Source organism: Urocampus carinirostris, chromosome 1 (assembly GCF_059441175.1).
Source record: "Urocampus carinirostris isolate Australia breed hairy pipefish chromosome 1, RoL_Ucar_1.0, whole genome shotgun sequence".
Lineage (NCBI taxonomy): Eukaryota > Metazoa > Chordata > Actinopteri > Syngnathiformes > Syngnathidae > Urocampus > Urocampus carinirostris.
In genome coordinates, this window is record NC_142349.1 from 42,908,831 (window position 1) to 42,930,024 (window position 21,194).

The 21,194-nt window shown below is 41.2% G+C and overlaps 2 protein-coding genes, 1 long non-coding RNA gene and 1 other non-coding gene across 5 annotated transcripts in view; 3 read left to right on the plus strand and 1 right to left on the minus strand.

Moving 5' to 3' along the window:
- The window catches only part of crlf3 (cytokine receptor-like factor 3), a 25,614-nt gene extending 19,720 nt beyond the window's left edge, over nucleotides 1-5,894 (plus strand). Inside the window, exon 9 of the mRNA XM_088340388.1 lies at nucleotides 5,636-5,894. Coding sequence (XP_088196514.1) covers nucleotides 5,636-5,649 — 14 coding nt within the window. The 3' untranslated portion in view covers nucleotides 5,650-5,894. The remainder of the gene's footprint in view (nucleotides 1-5,635) is intronic.
- On the minus strand, nucleotides 5,191-8,991 carry LOC148374743 (uncharacterized). Its single transcript, XR_015850902.1, has 2 exons — nucleotides 8,794-8,991; nucleotides 5,191-5,843 (listed from the first exon to the last, which is right to left on the minus strand). It is a non-coding gene; the product is annotated as an uncharacterized LOC148374743 (long non-coding RNA).
- Nucleotides 8,992-10,016: 1,025 nt separating this feature from the next.
- Nucleotides 10,017-10,088, plus strand: trnat-cgu (transfer RNA threonine (anticodon CGU)). The gene has a single exon. It is a non-coding gene; the product is annotated as a tRNA-Thr (tRNA).
- A 492-nt stretch (nucleotides 10,089-10,580) lies between these two features.
- On the plus strand, nucleotides 10,581-21,044 carry tsen54 (TSEN54 tRNA splicing endonuclease subunit). 2 transcript variants are annotated; one of them, XM_088340409.1, is made up of 12 exons: nucleotides 10,581-10,869; nucleotides 13,031-13,189; nucleotides 13,267-13,330; nucleotides 14,241-14,324; nucleotides 14,400-14,498; nucleotides 14,849-14,901; nucleotides 14,976-15,077; nucleotides 16,034-16,439; nucleotides 17,321-17,456; nucleotides 17,725-17,785; nucleotides 17,903-18,016; nucleotides 20,817-21,044. In XM_088340409.1, exons 1-12 carry the CDS (start codon nucleotides 10,787-10,789, stop codon nucleotides 20,965-20,967), a joined length of 1,512 nt encoding a protein of 503 aa, XP_088196535.1. In that variant the 5' UTR covers nucleotides 10,581-10,786; the 3' UTR covers nucleotides 20,968-21,044. The 2 variants fall into 2 exon arrangements, with proteins under 2 accessions (XP_088196535.1, XP_088196543.1); XM_088340417.1 differs by lacking the exon at nucleotides 10,581-10,869 and adding an exon at nucleotides 11,805-11,924.
- The last annotated feature ends 150 nt before the right edge of the window (nucleotides 21,045-21,194 follow it).

A 21,194-nucleotide genomic window follows, 5' to 3' on the forward strand; every position in this document is an offset into this window, starting at 1 on the left:
CTGCAGTTGGTGGAATGGAGTGCGAGGTATTGCACAGAGTGAATCAAGGAATAAGGTTTTGGGTGCTCTGAGGAGAGTGATGAGCAACAAGAGTATGAGTATGGATGTTAAGAAGGGGACTGTATGAGAGTGTGACTGCTGACTGTGTTGTATGGTGCAGAGACTTGGAGCCTGAACGCAGATTTGAGAAGGAAATTAAATGTTTTTGAGATGAAGTGTTTGAGGAGTATGTTAGGAGTGACAAGATTGAATGGATTGAGAAATGAAATTGTGAGAACTGGAGTTGTCGTGGAACTGAGCAAGCGTGTGGATAAGAGAGTACTCGGTTGGTTTGGATACATGGAGAGGATGGCTGAGGAGTGAATGTTGAAGAGGATCTACAGAGCAGAAGTAAATGGAATGAGACCAAGAGAAAGGCCGAGATTGACGTGGATGGATAGTGTTATAAGTGGTCTGCAGGAAAAAGGTCTAAATATAATGGAAGCTGGAGCTTAATTTTCTTTATTTTTGTATGTTGTCTTGCTGTCGGTCACCCCTCTTGAGGGATATGACCAGGGTAGACAAATATAATTTTTTTATTTTTACTTTAAACATAATAAATATAATTTCCTTGTATTGTCATTCTGTGTAACAATGTACACAGAACGAAATGTCGATTGCACCTGACCCGTTGTAGCGAGCCGATGCAGCCGCAGCCAACAGAGAGCGCCGCCGACCACTTTTTAAGTCTTAGGAATGACTCGGCCGGGGCGCGAACCACCGACCTCCCAGTCTCAAAGCGGGCGCCTTACCATCTAGGCTACTGTGATCATCTGTTTGATATGATACAATGTCAGGAAATTTCAACGGCTTTGGTTGCATGAAAAGTGGATTTGTATGTTCCAAATAGATGACTTGATAAAGAATCCTTATTGCTCTGTTTTGCAGAATAATAAGGGACTGTAGTGAAGTTTTAAAATAATTTTCTCAAAACTCAGCCCAGTATTGTAAATATGACAGTTAAGTTTGAAAACTTGAGACGTGACTTGTGATCCAGTAGTAGTTTTACCTTGTCAATGACTGCAATGCTATTTGAAACTTTGGGCTGTATCTGCTTGGTGTGTGGTTTCCAACTCTGTCTGACATCAACTGTACTAACTCCAAAGTGAAAAGCACAAATTTTATTTATAGGTCTTTTTTTTTTTTACATTTTGAATTTGTAAAGTTTTGACAGGAGATATCTTTATTGATAACAACATTTTTTATGTTATTTAATGTTTAAGTTTGTTTGTTCTGGAATAATATTCGTTTTAAATTCATATTTGTGTCCAAGAGTCCAGAACTTTTGATGTCCTTTCAAATAATTATTTACCCAGTCTAATGCTTTTGTTCTGATCCCAAGGGGAATTCTAATACAGTAATCCCTCGGTTATCGCAGTTAATGGGGACCGAGACCACCCGCGAAAACTGAAAATCCGCGAAGTAGCGGCGCCCCTTCAAAAATGCTTAAAAAAACGTATACAGTATACCCCCCGCCATTAAACCTAAGTGATCGCTGGCATGATGGCAAGGAGTTATTGGGTGACTCATCCAGAACACTGGAACTGAATGTACCAAAACAGCCTACATCAGAAGACGTCAGCAATACCAAAACTATATGCACCCGTGCCATTTAGAAGCCCTGGATGACTGCTGAGATACGCAAACAACTAAAAGTACGGAACCTTGCCTTTAAATCTGGTGACAAGGAGGCGCTGAGATCAGCGAGGGCTAACCTGAACCGTGCTATCAGACTAGCAAAGCGAACGCACAGTCAAAAAATCCAGGAACGTTTCCTCAGTACAACCAACACCAGGGATATGTGGAAAGGCATTCAGGCCATCACCAAATACAAGCCAACCACCGCCCCAGTACAGGACACTAGCATGGACTTTCAGAATGACCTCAACAAATTCTTTGGAAGGTTCGAGGCACAAAACGGCACCCCTGCAGCGAAAGCGGTTCCATATCAGGACGAAAGAGCACTCCACCTGGACTCAACTGACGTGAGAAAGACCCTGAGAGGGGTCAACACAAGGAAGGCTCCAGGCCCGGACAACATTCCGGGGCGGGTACTTAGGGAGTGCGCCGATCAGCTGGCTTGTGTACTAACAGACATTTTCAACACCTCGCTAGACCAAGCCAAAGTACCATCATGCTTCAAAATTGCCAACATCATCCCAGTGCCAAAGAAACCCCAGATCTTATCATTCAACGATTACCGGCCCGTTGCACTGACTCCTATCATAATGAAGTGCTTTGAGAGACTGGTTAAAGAGCACATCACCTCCAGTCTCCCCTCCTCATTCGACCCCTTTCAGTTTGCCTACCGGACAAACCGCTCCACCAGGGATGCCATCTCCTCTGCGCTTCACGTGAGCCTGAAACACCTAGAGGAGAAGAACACCCATGTGCGGATGCTGTTCCTGGACTTCAGTTCAGCATTCAACACCATCATCCCACAACATCTGGTAGACAAAATGAGACTCCTGGGTTTCAACACCCCCCTGCGGAACTGGCTGCTGGACTTCCTCAGTGACAGACCCCAATCAGTGCGGATAGGTCAGAACATCTCAGATGTCATCTACCTCAGCACGGGCTCCCCCCAAGGCTGTGTCCTGAGCCCCTTGCTGTTCACCTTGATGACACACGACTGCGTCCCTAGGTCCGCCACAAACCACATCGTGAAGTATGCTGACGACACAACAGTGGTGGGCCTCATCAGGGACGACAACGACCTGGCCTACAGAGAGGAGGTGGAGCAGTTGGTGGGCTGGTGCAGGGACAACAGCCTGGTCCTGAATGTTGACAAAACTAAAGAGATCATTGTCGACTTTAGGAAAAACCAGCCCAACCATGCCCCACTTTGCATCAACAACAAGGCTGTGGAGGTTGTCAGCAGTATCAAGTTCCTAGGGGTGCACATTACAAACAAATTCACCTGGTCCGTGAACACTGCATCACTGGTTAAGAGGGCACAGCAGCGCCTGTACTTCCTGCGGAGGATGAGGAGAGCCCACCTGCCCCGACCTTCCCTCATCGCATTCTACAGGGGCACCATAGAGAGTATCCTGACCAGCTGTATCTCTGTGTGGTGTGGAGGCTGCAGCGCTACCGACTGGGGTAGTGTGAGGAGGGTAACGAGGACAGCAGAGAAAATCATCGGGACTACACTTCCCTCCATTCAGGACATTGGCCAGAAGCGCTGCCTATCCCATGCTAAGAACATTATCGGGGACCCCTCTCACCCCCATCATGGACTGTTCACTCTGCTAGCCTCTGGGAAGAGGTACTGCAGTGTGCGGTGCAGGACCACCAGGTTCCGCAGTAGTCTAGTCCCCCTGGCCATTAGACTGTTAAATGGTCAATCTAACATATAGTTAACCTAAATCTAAACGGCTGCTAATCTGACTTTTTGCACTACTGGCAGTTCTTTATAGCTTGCCACTCCTTGCACATTTGCTCTCTGCACTATTGTACTTACAGCGTTATTGTTACAGTGTTAATGTTACTGTTTACCTGACTTGTTAACCTGATTGCCCATTTTGCACATCTGGTTAGCTACTCCTCTTGCACTATCGGCACTATGGTAAAATACTATACGTAGCCATAATACAACTTTTATTTATATCTGTACATTCAAGGAAACTGTGCGGGTCAGATGTATCGACATTTCGTTCTGTATACACGTGTACTAGAATGACAATAAAGTAGATCTGAATCTGAAGACCCACAAGTGTAGCCATGTCTTACATAATCAATTTACACGGAATAGGACTGCGGCAAAACCACTACGAACCATTTAGTATGATTGTATTAACCGCTCTCAACCACATGCAGCAATCGCAGCTTATTTCCCTTGTTAACACTACCGGTTACATATTGAAAAAAAAGTGAAAATGTGATATTTGATGAGTGTTTGTGAAGCGTTTTGGGAAACAACAGTTAAAAAAAATGGTCTGTGTTCATTTTAATAAAAGTGAAAGAGCTACCTTCTGACAATAACAACATACTTTAGCTAGCGGATTCGAACGGCTTTTACAACAAATACACGAAACCACACACAATTAGCCGTGTTTAGGTAGTACAAACATCTGCTCCCTTTTGGTATAGTAAAATCAAACTTGAGATTAAATGTGACAGAAGAGAATATTCTTACGTCACGTCGCCGAGTTCCTCCATGATAAACAGCGCCACATAAGAAGGGGGTGAGGTGGGAGGAGTTGAAGGAGGGGGGTGAGCGAAGTGGTAACTCACCATGACTAAGCATTGTGTCAGGGCCTCCCCCTCCCCTTCACAGTAAGAGTGTCCACACCGTGTCCTCAGTTGACATAAGCTTGCGCTTGCTCAAGTCAATAAATGCTTTTATTGAGAAGGTAAGGTATATTTTTTTAGACCCGCGAAGCTCCGAACCTGCAAAAGTGGAACCGCGAACTAGCGAGGTTCCACTGCACAATACACCACTGAGAAGGCATGTTCCCTGTTCAGTATTGGGAGCATTTGTATACATTTTAGAAGGTGTTATGGTGCCCACAACAATTTGTTATTGCAGTATGAAAGTTATCAATGACAAAGTGGGTATGAAGTAAAGCTCTAGTTCAGGGGTTTGGAACCTTTTTGAAACAATTACCCATAAAAGCAAAAATACTTTTGATTTTTTGTTAGTGGGGCACAGCGTATATATGAAGACAGAATTCAACAATATTGTATTCCCTATGGGTATCAGTGGGTTTTACATTATCATGCATCCCTATTATGGCAATGCCTCTTTCAGATATTTTAAGGCTGAAACCCTAATCTTTCATTTTCTGTATTCCTTTTAAAATAAGAGGTTAATTTATTTTTCATTTGTTACAAGTCATCTAACATTTTCATTACATTTTGGCTTCAAAAGTTTTTACAATTAGTTTGAAGTTAATGTGTATTTTCATTTGGCATAGTTAATTAGCCCTTGCTTATTACAAATGCTAAGTATTGTATGGTTTACTTGTCTTTTTAAAAGGAATTTACATAATTTGATAACCCCCCCTAATGCCGAGCGCCAAGCAGGGGAGGCAATGGGTTACAATGTTGTAAGTCTTAGGTATGACCCGGCGAGGCTAAAACCAGCAACCTCCCAGTCTTAGGGCGGGCGACACGTCAATGTAAAAGAATTACAAACAAACAACTTAACACCTTTTTGGGAGCTTTTATTATTTGAACATGTCCCTTTAATTTGTTAGTAGTTTGTGAGAACACCTTTACATTCGACAGAGACATTTTTGAATATTAAACAAAAACCTCCAGGTAAGAACTTGTACTTTCATTGAGTTGATGGTCATGTATGTGGCAAGCTGAATTCTTATCACAATCTTTTAAAAATATCCTAATATTACTTTGTCATCTTGGCTAAAAGATGAGATGGAGAATATAGCAGCGAGGAAAACATTTAGTGCACTTTCTGTCTCGGTATTGGCTTTTACAGCCATTAAGTTAGCTCTTTGGAGCATCGGGTGGCAAATGGTAACGAAAGCAAAATTACCTAACACATAATAACTTGGATTTGTTGCAGAGTCTTCAAATTGTTATGAGCGTGTAAAGGCAAAATTCATCGTTCTAATCAGTGCTTCCTCCACAGGATGTATGTCATAAGCAGGACGAGGCCTGCCGACAGTCCTGCGATAACAAACTGGTGTATGGAGAGCACGTTCTCCAGTGTGTGAATCCTCTCCTCCATGGCGCTAGTGTGGAAGTAGTCGTAGATCCCAGCCGTGATGCTCCACAGCGCCCACAAGGCGTCCAACACCAGTGGCATCGCAGAAAGGCTTCGTTGTTACTCCACGCCTCTAGAAAAGACATGTGACCAAGTAACCAAATTTTAGACCCCAACAATGTTGTAGCATCAAAAAATAAAGTAAATCGGTACTCTAAAATTACATGAGTTTTTTTATTCAAACAAATGCAGTAATTACCTAAAATAAATATCATGAAAATAATTCAATCCTTTTTGACAGCTTCAGTAGTTTTTTTTTTTCACTTTGGCCCCCGAAAGGCTAGGCACATGAAAATTAAAGATATTAATAAAAATAAAAAATATTTGCTCTTCACAAAGGATCACGAAAATGCTAAAGAGGAATTATTTTTCTTCCTCCGCTTGGTCGTTTAACATCCGGGATGAGCCGGATAGAACAAGCGCTGTAGATAAGCAGTTCCACTGAGGTTTTTTTTTTTTACAGGCACAAATGAGACACAGTACCAAACTGTTAGATTCCCATGTGTCCCGTCAAAATGTCAGACAATCACTTTTATACCAGGAGGGCAGGTTATGACAAAATTTTAACGTGAGAAGTAGTGGAGTAATCCCTACTTCAAACCAGCCCTTTGTCTACATAGAGTCTGGCAAGTAATGATAAAAACTCAAGGCCTTCTCCTACCTGCAAACTAAAAAAACAATTTGAAACAATGTGGAGATTGAATATTTACTGAATAAATAGATATATCAAGAGGTAAATAATTACTCAATTTAATAATCATTAAGTGCATAAAGATTATTACTAAATAAGTGAAAGAGCTACAATGATGTAAATATAAAGAGCATTTAATCTGATATGTTTATTTATTGTTCCTTGGTTTATGTTGGGTTGAGTAGCACTAAATGCAACATATTCAACTAAAAACTTTATTGGCCCTCTTCATTCAACTTTGAAAATGGCATTTAAAGGGGGCTTTATCTGAAAGGGTTCTGCTCTAGGTCAGGCAGAGTCTGGTGGTTACTGGTAGTTTAATTGTCTTCACCTTGTTCATTCACCACGGTTGCCATTAGGGCTGCACAATTTTGGTGAGAAAAAACCTAATTGCAATTTTTCAGACCAGTATTGCAATTTCCATGCTATTTTGGATTTTAAAAGAAAAGGGTATTTTCTGTGGTAGTTTTTTTTTCGTGAGTACTTAACCCTCCTGTTGTCCTCAGGTCAAAATGACCTGCCACTGTGTGGTTAAAACCCTAGAAAAATCCCCTGGCATTTTATTTAATCTAACTTTAAATGTTCTTTTCCTAGATTGGTCCAGTAGAAACATAAAATGTTGTGTTTAATTCACATTTCCATGTAAGCTGTACAAAAAAGTTAAAAAAAAAGGTCTTTAAAATGCAAACATATTGACATGCTCAGGGATCAGAATGGAGATTTTCATTTTCAGCTGAAATAGCCAGGGTCCAGGAATAAAGCAGGGCGGAGACACTTCCTTATTAAACATGGATGGCATCATTAAAAATCGGCATGAAACAGCCAAACAATACAAAGCTAACAAGTTCAAAGGAATACAAAGTGCAGTAGACATAAAAGGAAATAATAAAACAATAAAAGTCAAAAGAAAAATAATAATTATGACATGTTTAATTCAATACATGAGGGATATTCTTAAGTGTGTTATATACACTTAGAACAATGTAATGTTTGTCAAGTTTAAAGATTCCACCCCCCCCCAAAAAAAGCTAAAAACCAGGCTTGCATATTTTAATATATATATATATATATATATTATATGTATCATACACATTGTGTATACAATTTGCTGTACATAGAATAAGATGTATTGCATTTTCGTTGAAAAGAAAAACATAAATCATTTTGAGATGAAGTGTTGGAGGAGTACGTTAGGAGAAAAGATTGGATAGATTGAGAAATGAAATTGTGAGAGACAGAACTGGAGTAGTTGTGGAACTGAGCAAGTGTGTGGATAAGAGAGTACTGGGTTGGTTTAGACACATGAAGAGGATGGATGAGGAGCGAATGTTGAAGATCTACAGAGCAGAAGTAAATGGAAAGAGACCGAGAGGTAGGTCGCAATTGACGTGGATGGATGGTGTTATGAGTGCACTGCAGGAAAAAGGTCTTAATATATATTGGAAGCGAGAGCTCTTGTTGGTGATAAGAATGAGTGGAGAGGTGTTGTGAAAGGATAGTGGGATGTTTGGACACGTTCTGAGGGATGGGCAGGGCACCTGTATGATGTGACAGAGGTAAACCAGTGAAAGGTGCGGGCCCTGCTGTTGAACAGAAGAGGGGTGCGTCACCCTGACCTGAGTGACACGGCCGCGTTCCTCTGCCCCGTTTCATCTGGAGAGACGAAAACATGACCAACTTGGTTGCCGAAGTGCTTAACTTGTTTGGATGTTTGGGCATTTGGGTTGGCCGTGCTCCCAAAAAAATTGTGTGTGTTTTTTTGCAACTTTTCCCCTTTTTTTATTTTCTTTGTTTTTGTATGTGTTTGTCTTGCTGTCGGTCACCCCTCTCGAGGGATATGACCAGGGTAGATAGATAGATAGCATTTCCGTCGTTCTTGTTCTGTATCATACGTCATACGAATAAGTCAGTTCAGCTGCCTGAGCTTTTCACCTATTGATTGATTAGAGATGAACGACTCGGATATGACACGGATCAACCAATACGACCCAAGCTCTGCCAGTTTGTCCCGCCCCTTCATTTGAACATTTTTTTTTGTAACAGGATACACGACAAAAAAAAAAAAATCGTAACTTTTATCAATGAATTGCATTTATGTCTAGGTATTACATGATGTATTTTATTTGAGTTCATTTAATTATATAGAATAGTATATATATATATATATATATATATATATATATATATATATATACATACATACATTTCTATATATGGCAGGATTGGTCCTCCTCTCTTTCGTTAGGCGTTTTAGGAATTCATCACCTGATAACAACACGTCAAAAAAGCTAACTCGTTAGCCACCAAAACGCAGACAACATTCGTTACTCACTGCATCTGCCAACTTTATGCTTGATATTCCTCGAGCGTGTGACGAAGCCTACCCACCGCCCGACGTGACGGGTAAGCAACGCAAGACATCACAACTTCTTCAAAAGAGAGGGCACTGATTCCGAGGCGGCCATCGCTGTTCACCGAGCCTCTCTTAGACCGATAACTTTTAACTTCCGGGTAGGTCATAGACACAGTTCTTCCTCCTCCCCCAAAGGCGATATGCTATTGAGTAAGCTCGCTGAGGCGACTAATGTTACACGGTGAGACGTGATATCAGTAATATGTCATTTTTCTATTTGTTGGCTTGTTTTGTTTGAGCCCCGGTTGAAGAAACCAAGTCACCTTTGTTTGTGTAGCCCTCAATCACCGCCATTACAACAACCCCCGATCTGAAACATGCATGAAAGCAGAGAAAAACTAAAAAACCTCAGGGTGATGAAAATCAAGAAACCTTGAGAAAGAGGTTGACATAAGGTAACCCCCTTTCAGAATGACCATGCTGCAACAGACTGCCATCAAATAAAATATAGCTAATGAAAAGAATGTCGGGCGCAGTGGTTTGCGCGTGTGCGGCACAGTTCTGAGGTCATGAAGTCGAACCTTCCTGTGTGGAGTTTGCATGTTCTCCCCATGCTTGTGTGGGTTTCCTCTGGACACTCCGGTTTCCTCCCACAATCCAAAAACATGCAGTCTATGTTAATTGGCTGGTTCAAATTGTCCCTAGGTGTGAATGAGCGAGTTGTCTGTCTCTGTGTGCCCTGCGACTGGCTGGCAACCAGTCCAGGGGGTCCTCTGCCCACTGCCCGAAGATGGTTGGGACGGGCTTCAGCAACCCCGCGACCCTACTGTGGATAAGCGGCTGAGATAATGGATGGATGGAAAAATAATGTCCATTTGACAGCCTCCTGACCCAAATCCTGCAGCAGGTTCTAGAGATGATGTACATTTGTTCTAAGTGCTGTTAAGATGGCTCGAAATTCATGCACCGTGCATACAACCAGGATTGACCTTCTCAAGAGTATGAGATTAACATCACTCATAAATTATAGAATATAACTGTTTTGAGCATTAATTAAAAAAAAAAAAAACACAGACGTTTCAGATCGTATATCAGAGGAAAGAGCATCCCACAGCACTGAGAATCATCATCAGACGGTCGGACGGAAGCCTTGATACCATGTTGTTGAGAAAGAATAAATTTAGGGGTAGCATGTACCACCAGGCGCGGTGGCCAAGTGGTAAGGCGTCGGTCTCGTAAACCGAAGATCGCGGGTTCGAACCCCGTCCGTGCCTTGGAAGTGGAATAAACATATACGTTTTTTGACTCTGGTTGCAATGGAAAACGGTATATTACATGATTTGAAGGTAAACCCGTAGATACAATCTACAGCAATTTTATTTTCGATTATGAAAGTTCTGAACATTAATTAGTCACAAGTGGTAAGGCGTCAGTCTCGTAAACCGAAGATCGAGGGGCGAACCCCGTCCGTGCCTTGGAAGTGGAACCAATATACACATTTTTTGACACTTTGCAATGGAAAATGGTATATTACATGATTTGAAAATGAACCCGTACATAAAGTCTACATTAAGTTTATTTTCGATTATGAAAGTTCTGAACACTAATTAGTCATACGACGGAGCTACATTCTTGTGTGTACGTCTAGTTTAGATTAAAGACAGAGAGCCCTTTGTTCTCAACGTCAGTCACGAACGTCTCTTTTTAATCAAAACCCTCAAGTGCATTTCATGTGTAATGACATTTATTGAACACTAGGGGTACTCGGAGATTTAAAAGAAAAAAAAAACATTAACGTTTTGATGGATCACAGGTGTTATCGCCGACGCATGTATATATCATACCATTTAAAATACAATTTGGATGCTTTCTTCTGTGGAGGACATTCAATATAAGTGCACTATACTTATATTTACTTTAATCGAATTATCATTAAGCTAACCCGAGAGGCTCTAGGACCCAGTACGGAAGGATGTGCCTGTTTATTGACCTTACCAAGATGGCCGACTTAAACACAAACGATATCGACTCAAAGTTTTACAACGAAATATTAAGGTGCATTTGAGTTTTTTGCTATTTTAAAATATCCGTGTGAAATGCAAAATCATTTATTGGATACGTGCAGTGTTATCAATATGTGGTTTTTGTGTTCGTTAAATGCTGTCTTAGTTTGATAATTTATGCCATTTTTTTCAAAGGACAGCAATGAACAAAACATCCAGCGTGAACATATACTGGTTACTCTAGTGGTCGTATATTTCAGATTTCAGATTCAGATTTAGATCTGCTTTATTGTCATTTTAGTACACGTGTATACAGAACGAAATGTCGATACATCTGACCCGCACAGTTTCCTTGAATGTACAGATATAAATAAAATGTATTGAGTTAGAGTATTGAGTACTAATAATATACTAAATAATTATGGCTATGTATAGTATTTTACAGTAGCGCAAATAGTGCAAGAGGAGCAGCTAACCATATGTGCAAAATGGGCAGTCAGGTAAACAAGTCAGGTAAACAGTAACAATACCACTGTAACAATAACGCTGTAAGTACAATAGTGCAGAGAAACAGATGTGCAAGGAGTGGCTAGCTATAAAGAACTGCCAGTAGTGCAAAAAGTCAAACAAAACCAACAGTTGTACAGATTAGCAGCAGTTTAGATTTACTATGTGTTTGATTGACCATTTAACAGTCTAATGGCCAGGGGGACAAGACTATTGTGGAACCTGGTGGTCCTGCACCGCACACTGCAGTACCTCTTCCCAGAGGCTAGCAGAGTGAACAGTCCATGATGGGGGTGAGAGGGGTCCCTGATAATGTTCTTAGCTTGGGATAGGCAGCGCTTCTGGCCAATGTCCTGAATGGAGGGGAGAGAAGTCCCGATGATTTTCTCTGCTGTCCTCATCACCCTCCTCACACTACCCCAGTCGGAAGCGCTGCAGCCTCCACACCACACAGAGATACAGCTGGTCAGGATACGCTCTATGGTGCCCCTGTACAATGTGATGAGGGAGGGTGGGGGCAGGTGGGCTCTCCTCATCCTCCGCAGGAAGTACAGGCGCTGCTGTGCCCTCTTAACCAGTGATGCAGTGTTCACGGACCTGGTGAGTTTGTTTGTGATGTGCACCCCTAGGAACTTGATGCTGCTGACAACCTCCACAGCCTTGTTGTTGATGAAAAGTGGGGCATGGTTGGGCTGGTTTTTCCTGAAGTCGACAATGATCTCTTTAGTTTTGTCAACATTCAGGACCAGGCTGTTGTCCCTGCACTAGCCCACCAACTGCTCCACCTCCTCTCTGTAGGCCAGGTCGTTGTCGTCCCTGATGAGGCCCACCACTGTTGTGTCGTCCGCACACTTCACGATGTGGTTTGTGGCGGACCTAGGGACGCAGTCGTGTGTCATCAGGGTGAACAGCAAAGGGCTCAGGACACAGCCTTGGGGGGAGCCCGTGCTGAGGGTGATGACATCGGAGATGTTCTGACCAATCCGCACTGACTGGGGTCTGTCAGTGAGGAAGTCCAGCAGCCAGTTCCGCAGCGGGGTGTTGAAACATTTTGTCTACCAGGTGTTGTGGGATGATGGTGTTGAATGCTGTTAGGACTTCCCTGCCTCGTGCTTTTACAATTTTTCGTTTTGATTTGACAGAAACGTTAGTCAAAATGGAAAACATGAATCTTTTTTTAGTAGACAGTAAAACGAGTGAATATTCTTATATTTATTATGAAAATGAATAAATCTGAATTGGCAGCCTGCGGGAAAAATTCTGCTTGGAGCCAACCTGCAAGAGGCCCAGCCTGTGGTCCCCATTCAAGTGAATTGCTTCCAAAATATTGGATCTGAATTTTCTTAACTTTGAAGTCATCATCGACTAGTAGCAATTCTCCTAACAGGTTCAAGACACTGCGATAGGGACCTATTAAAATTGAAACATTTAAATGTCGAGTAAACCCATCAATTTTAACCCCAACACATTTCCTGGGTTAATGTTGTGCCCACAAACATGCTCGAAATAATATCAAATTAGTAAATTAAGTTTAAGCCTGTAACAGTAAGTTTGAAAGTAGTTTAAGTACTGTAGTTTAAGTACTGTATTAGCCACCAGTGCCAAATGTGTCTACTCTGGATCAAATTCCAGTTGTAGAAATTTGCCCCAAATGATTTTGTTAGTGAAAAGGGCTGTGCTAGACAATATCTTTACTCTTGTTTCAGCCCTTCAGAGCTCTTTTCAGCCCGAAGCCGGAGCCATAAGATCCCGGTCCGTGGCCAAAAAGATTTCTTCCCTGATAATTCTGAGGAGCAGCGAGCACGTCTGGAACAAAGCCTAAGCGAACACTGGACCCTTGTTTCAGAAGAGAGAGTGGAGAGGCTGTAAGCGAGAATGCTGTTTAAATATAAGCTCTAAATTATGTGTCACCCGTCTTTAAAGGTTTCTAATTCTTTTTCAGTGGAAACTTGGTGAAAGGTGTGTGGAATCCCAGCGAGCAGATTGTGGAACTCCAGTCCCCAGCAGTAAGTGTTCTTCCATTATAAATCTTTGATAGGCAGTGTTTTCTAGTGTTATTAAAAACAGTTAGTAGTTATTTCAATTAAAAAGTAATTCAGTTACCCCCCAAATTACTTACTCTGAAAGTAACTATCAAGTTACAAATTACTTATCAGCATAGAACCTGACACCCTGCTTTAAAATAGCCACATAATAAGAGAAATAGAAAACGTGTAGAGGACCCCAACCACTGGAAGCAGTGAAGCCCCAATATTTCTTGGCTTATGCAATCTTAGGAGCTCGCAAAGAGTTACCCTCCATATCCATTTTGTCTCTGAACTTCAAACCACTGTAAGATCTTCATTATTCCTCGCTACTGTCCAAGACATTTTCTTTTTTTCTCCAGGTATGGTGTATTACAAATGTATGTTTTACAAATGAATGGCCAAAATTCAGTACAATTGTATCGAAAATTCTTTAGTCACGTTTGCCCCATTGATTTTTTTTTTATTTTTTTTTGTGAAAGCCATGCCCCCACCCCACGCATTGCTTACAATTGGCTACTAATGACACACATCCAAATGTGTGCATATAAGCTGACCCCCTTATTTCAGTATTTTATTTTCTTGTTTTGAAGTTTTTGTAGATGCGAGTATTCATGGATGGGAGAATATCTCCATGAGGAGAAATTCAGCATTCTCTGCCTGGGAATGCAGGTAGTGACATTATAGTTACAAAATTGGATTGCTAACTTGTTACAGTACTAGTTACAGAGAAAAATAATTGCGAATCAGTAGCCTTCCTCTGTCATACTTCCCAACACTGATCCATGGTAACAAATAAAAGGATGGGTATGCAGAAAAGCAAGAAAAATACTGGCATACACAGAAAGTGTAAAATTATCTTTTATCTCATGTTTACGTTGGTGCGATACAGGGAAAGTTCTGGCAGACAATGGGATTCTCTACCAATGGCAAGCAATACCTCCTGCCAGAAGAGGCACTGTACTTAATGGAATGTGTGAGTTGCGGCTAAAGAACCATGCTCAACATTTTACCACCGGGTGAGATTGATTATTTTCCTATTATGTATCAGGGCAATGTACAAGTGTTCTACCAGGACCTACCACTCTCCATCCAGGATGGCTTTGAATGTTTTTTGTCTTCCAATAGCGTGAGCCTACAGCAGTATCAGGTATCAGCTACATTTGCGTAAACTTCAGATGTTCCAACAAAATTGTAAACTGCATAAATGTGAATAGTTATTTTTTTTTCCACTAAGAATTAAAATGCTCGAATAGTAATAATCGTTCGATAAATGGGTGCCAAGAGATGGAATTTTGACACTTACTGCATTCTTGTCGATCATTTGAAAAAAATAAAGTGACAATAATTTTACTGAAAAAAAAATTGTAAAATGAAAAGAGGCTCGATTTAAAAGCAATATTAAAATGTAACATTCTGCAAAATTGGAAAAAAATGCTCCAACATAACCAAAATAAAGCTAACACCAGCTAACTCTTTATGCGTCTTTATCTTACCAAGGTTTTTGGGCATCTGAAGAGGCTCGGTTATGTGGTGCACAGGTTCAATCCCAGGTAAAGAGGACAACGATCCTAGTTGTTGAAGGGGCGTAGGCGTTGACGTCAGCATGGTTTTCTTTATGTCACAGGTTAGAATCTTCGCCTTATTCCAAGCTAATCAACTTGCCACCGTTTCGAGGTGTAGGGGCATTGAAGAGGAAACGCAGCGGCAGCCCTGTTGCTACTTGCAGGTGTCTCTTAACTTTAAAAACTTTCCAATATTATTGAGACATTTTTCCAGCTTTCCAACTTTTTTATCGTAATTAACTGAACAAACAGGCATTCGGTCCTTTGTTTCGAAGAATATTGCTTTATGATGATATCTATTATACTTTTAATGCCACATTACAAAACACTGCTCTCATTCCAACCACCATCTGACCTATTGCACCTCTGGGAGACGCTTCGAGTTTAAAATGAGGACTAACAGGCACAGAGTCAATTTCTTCCCCTGGAACATCACCACCATGAACAGGCTTGCAAGATTGTGAAAAATATATCTTGCCAGTTGGATTAAAAATTGGGTATTATATAGCAATATGGCCTCTCGTATCTTATCGCTCGACTTATTGGGAATTTTGTTGCTGCTCAATGTTATTGCACTACTTTTCACTGCACCACAGTGTTTTTTATACACAAGAAGATTCTGGTAGCCCATCAGGGTTTAATATGTGCCACTAGAGCCTAATAAAATTGTATTATTAAAATACAATATCTATAAAGAAATACAAATGCAAAATTAATATTCAAAATGTTTTGGATTTCTCATTATACAAATGGTCGCAAACGCCATGGTGTATTTATGTGCTACGTATCAATGCATAATATTGATTCGTTTGAATTTAAAATGTATCAAGACTGTCCATCCACCAGGGACTCACAAAATTCTATGGGAAACACTTCACTATTATCACTATGCACTTACAACCTAGGCCTGTTTCCAAGCACTACCTTGTAAATACTTTATTCCTATTTTAGTTTTCTCCTTTAAGTCTTTTATATGTACGGTATGTATCCTGGATGCCATGTCTTATCTTGTCGCAAACTATGTTCACAGTATTGTTATCAATGGCAATAAAGATAATTGTAATAATAATTATAATTCACTAATCTATTTATCTCCCAATGTTTGTTCCTTTTAATCAAGCCACAGCGAAGCACATGAAGAACCCACTATGAAGAGAAAGGAATCAGAAGAGAACCTAACACGCTTGGCAATGGCCCAAAGCCCCCCAACAGAATCAAGCAGGGCCCATCCATGGTGGATTACGGACCCAAGCTCCGACCACGAGTCTGATGAACAAACCTGCTGTTCTTCCTTGGGTTGGGATGGCTCCATCGTCTTTCCTGACGTGGCTTCCATTTGTGGGCAGACTGACTTCTTGGCCTCTCCAGACCCGTCTCTGCTTCCTGGTGGTCTTACAGTGGGCGAATGTGACATTAGACCTTGGAGCAGGAAGATTAACCAGCGAGTGGTGAAAATGTCTGCCAAAGACCGAGATCGGGAAAGAGACGACCACAGAAGAGACTGGGATGTCAACCGAGACAGAGAGGTGTGGATGGTGTTTGGGACCCTATCTTTTAACCTTAACACTGACTTGAAAGTACCTTATTTTTTCACACTCCTACTTTTTGATTAAAAATCTATAATCATATAAAATCTTCACTTTTTCTAAACTCAAACTAAGCATTGTAATTTACAAATGTTGAATATGTACAGCCATCATTAAAATCATTTTTGACAACAAACAACGAACATAATACCAACATAAAATTGACTATGTATTTATTTAATGTTCTTGAAAGTCCGATTCATCATCAGGTACACCAAAGACTTTTTTTTTCTTTATTGTGCATATTTGCATTCATCTATATCTTTTAGGCCAATTTTTTTGCTCTCTTTGATGTAACATTCGTCTCTGGTAATGTAAATGAAAATAGTGTATTCATGAAATAAAATATTTGAAAATCTTAAAAAAACTTCTTGTATGCCATCTATATTACTGGCTGTCTTGTGGTTAGAAATCGCTCTCACATTCGCAACACTGGTTCAGTTCTAATTGCATCTAATGTTTTGTGATTGTGGTTGGAGATGATTTTCAATCTATCATTGCCCAAATTAAGTAATATACCGTATACCATAAAATCTTGTGGATAACACATACCCAAACATTTAGTCCTATTTTAAGAAAAAAAAAATGCATATAGTCGAGCACGAAATATTCGTATCCCTTACAATTGTTAAATACCCTGCGATTTAAAACCCAATTAGATTGTTGCATTCACTTGTTATTAGTCAACTCTGCTTTGAAACCCTAAAACAAGAGACAAAGCAAAGCATTGTCTTGGAAATGCAATCTATTTCTGAACACTAAAGTCTAGTTTGTATTCATGATTTTAACCATAATTAAACACTTTGTGTACTTATGTGAAGGTTCAACAGTGCCGAAACTGGGCCGAGTATCACCAGCTTCTGGCAAGCCGGCAAGGGAGATGCAGTGGCCGGCCAGAACATTTGTGGAATCAGGACGTTACTCCGCTACATGATCACACCCAACCCATTTCCACAGGTAGTTGGCCTGGTCACATGAACTGAATTATGAAGTATGTGTGTCCATTAAATCAATGTAAATCCTGTTCTAGTTTTGGGTGTGTCTGTAGATGATACCTCATTGATAAATTGTTATTTTTTACAGTACAATTTCCCGTTTAGGCAGGATGCTAAATTTGCATGAAATATGCTCACTGTTGGTCTTTGGTGGCTGTCCGTAGCACTAAAAAAGACCTGAACAAAAAATCATGATTGTTTATTTACTAATTTTTGTATTTTACTTTCAGGTGAACTGCTTGACAAAATCAGTGTAGTCAAGGCCACAAATTTACTGGAGGAAGCATCCAGGTATCATAAGTCCTTTCACCAAACATTAAATTTGAGCTGAAAACAAAATGGTTGTATTGTGTCTCCAAACAATCTATTAGAGTGTGTATAGTAATGGTCCATTTGCTCCTCATTCAGGTTGAAGGCCACAGAGCAGTGGAAGATTTGTTTTAATGTTTACCAACCCGATACGGTGGCTAGTTTCAAAAAAAGCAACCCAGGGAAACCCTATGCACGCATGTGTGTGGGCAGGTGAGTTTGCTTAAATGTAATAATTGTTTTACATTTCGCATAAACATGTCCTTTGTGTCCTGTGTATGTTAACACAGTGGTCCCCAACCACAGAGCCACGAACTGCCATCAGGCCATGGGTCATTTGATACCAGGTCCCACAGAAAGAAAAATAAATTCCATTATTTTTTACTTCTTAACGTGTTATTGACACTGCTATGCTAACTCCAAACGTGAACAGGGAATTTGGGGCATTGCATTTGAACGAAAGTCGGTGTGGATCTCATGGGTGGGTGCAGTTTCCTGTTGGGCGATGTAACTGTCATGCTGGAACAGGGTTGGGTAGGGTTACTTTAACGTGATTACTTTCAATTACTTTTGGATTACTCCAAAACCAAATATGCTAATAAAATACAAAATAAACTAAATATGAATACAATTATGACTCACAACACGTGGTAAGCTTTCTCTCCTGGCTTTGATCTCTTTGATCTTCGGCAAAACTAACATAAAATGCGACAGAATCAAAATGAAAATAAATCCAAACAGCTTGCCAACATAATTTTTGCCGTTCCATGTGTTCCGTTACTCCCCATGCCTGCACAAAATTTAGTAATTCCGGTTTCCTCCCACATTCCAAAAACATGCATTTCAGGTGAATTGGCCGGTCCAAATTATCCCTAGGTGTGAATGAGCGAATGAGTTGTCTGTCCCCGTGTGCCCTGCGATTGGCTGGCAACCAGTTCAGGGTGTCCCCTGCCCACTGCCCGATGATTGCTGGGATGGGCTCCAGTAGGGTTACTGAGGATAAGCGGTGCAGCTAATGAGATGAGATGAGATTCATATTTAGTTTCTTTGCCTTTTATTAGCATATTTGGTATTGGAGTTATCCAAAAGTAATTGAAAGTAATCAAGTTAAAGTAACCCTACCCAACCCTGTGCTGGAAGCAATGATCCCCGCTTAGGGGCCGGTCACACAGACATTTGCGGCTGAATCACGGCCAGAAATTTCTGCCTTTGAGGCGGACGCTATTGGACGCATTGAGATCGCCATTCAGACGAGATACAGCGGTGCTTAACACGAGGTCGGAAATTCGCGCGCGGGTGGCAGCGCGAAAAGATTTTGCGCTGCTCAATTCTTCAGAGCGCGGGTACATAGCCTTTCACGAGCGTATTGAGGCTGAACCACGGCTAGAAATTTCTGGCCGTGAAGCAGATGCTGTTGGGCGCTGTTGGACGTTTTGAGACCGCCATATAGACGAGATAGAGCAGTGCTTTACTCGCGGTCGGAAATTTTCACGTGGTTGGCCGCGCTCAAAACTTTTGAGCTGCTCAAAAGTTTGAGCACGTGTTAAACCGCGTGCCGCACACGTGGTCGACACGAGGTAATGACGCGGAACGACGTGCTCTGGCTGCGGCCAGGGCGTGGTTACACATGGGTAGGACGGGAAATTTCAGCGGGTAATCGTGGGTGGAGCATGGTAATAGCATGTTCTGCGCCTGTATCGCGGTGTTATTACGTGAAATTAGCGTGTTACGCGTGTGACGGTCAAATGCCTTTCTCCGCTTATAAACAGCGCGAATGCCGAGCACACGTCAGTTGTGCTCGAGACGTCAAGGGGGTGAACATGGATCCCCGTCAGCGTAGTGACCTCGTCTTAATCCATTTTTATTTCTTGACATTTCTTTTCAAGATAATAAAATAAAAATGATGCCATAGCTTGAAATCTTGATCTTCACGGGACTGTGTCTTGTGCGGTTATGATTTCCACAGCCCGGTGCCGAGATTTGCATCCCCTCGCTACTACAACCACTTTTACCTCGTTTTATCTCACTTTTAGGGAATGTAATGGCGAACATATAACCAAAACCACTTCGTCTTGCATTTGTTGGAAATGTAATACAACTTAAACCATTCCGTCTTTGTTTTTGTTGTGAACGTAATCGAACGGTAAATCCTCCCCCCCTCGCGTGAACGCGCATTCTGCTGCGCTTCCAACAAAAGCGATCGTATTCTATATAAAACGCTTATTAAAACTATAAAGCGAGCTAATTATAACAATTGGGAGATCCTAGTCTATATAAGGCGTTTATTTAAACAATAAAGTGCGATTGTATTCTACAAAATGCATTTGTTAACGCGGATGAAAAAGTCACCAACGTCAATGCACGCTGACAACAAAAGCGATCGCAGCAGAATGCGCGTTCACGTGGGGGGGTGGGGGTGTTGCGTAGGAGTCGGATTTGGGCACAACACCGGCTCGGGAGCTTTTATACCCGTGGTCCACACGAGAAAATGACGCAGAAATGACGCGATGAGGAAGCGGAACAGTCACCGGCGTCTGTTTTGCGGGCATACCACCGATAAACAGCGGGTTGGCCAATTTTGCGCATTTTCCATCCCGGGCAACCACGGGCAAAAAAAAAACGCAAAATTTTAGCCGTGATTCAGCCGCAAACGGCTGTGTGACCGGCCCCTTACGAAGATACAACGAGGGGTGAATCAAAACAAATGTTTGGGGACTCATGCACTTTATTTTTCCAAATCTCAAATAATGCTAACTTTTGGACGTATCTACAATAAGATGTTAATGAATTGTGGAAGGACACACAAATGACTTTCCAGACTAACAATTAACTCGGTTAGAATAGGGCATAAATGAAAAATCAGAGTAAAGTGGTTAACATGTGGGGAAACACTAAACTAAAAAGGGATTTTAAATTGCCTTGTGTTTCCCTTTTTTGTTAAAGCTCCTGTCATTTTTTTCCACGTGTAATACACTCCCACTTCCATTTGACAAATTCTTTCACTTCATTGTAGCTTCAATGGTCCCGTTCCGGACTTGGCAGCCATCAAACAGCTGAGCTTCCAAAGCGGTGATGTCCAAGTAGTCTTTGCTATAGTGGACGCTGGTGACATCTCCTTTTACACCTTCAAAGACTTACAGCTCCCCACTGATGTGTACCCATAACGTCCTTGTCTGTTCTTTTACAGAATAAATTTTATGTTTTAATAACAAATGAAGAGAACAAAAAAATCATGAAAATAGTATGGCTCCCCTAGACTTTATTCCCTGTCCATTCATAATCTGCATAATTAACCATTTCTATGCCTTTAACACTGGGTTTGTAGTCTCAATTTCATAAAAATGTGTTGTATGAATGTAAATTGGGCCAAAATGGCCAATTATGTATTGTT

Coding starts and splice junctions, on each gene's coding strand:
- tsen54 (XM_088340409.1), top strand. CDS start 10,787: ATGTGCCTGTTTATTGACCTTACCAAGATGGCCGACTTAAACACAAAC. Junction 17,457..17,724: donor CACCCAACCCATTTCCACAG/GTAGTTGGCCTG, acceptor TTTTACTTTCAG/GTGAACTGCTTGACAAAATC. Junction 17,786..17,902: donor TTACTGGAGGAAGCATCCAG/GTATCATAAGTC, acceptor CTCCTCATTCAG/GTTGAAGGCCACAGAGCAGT.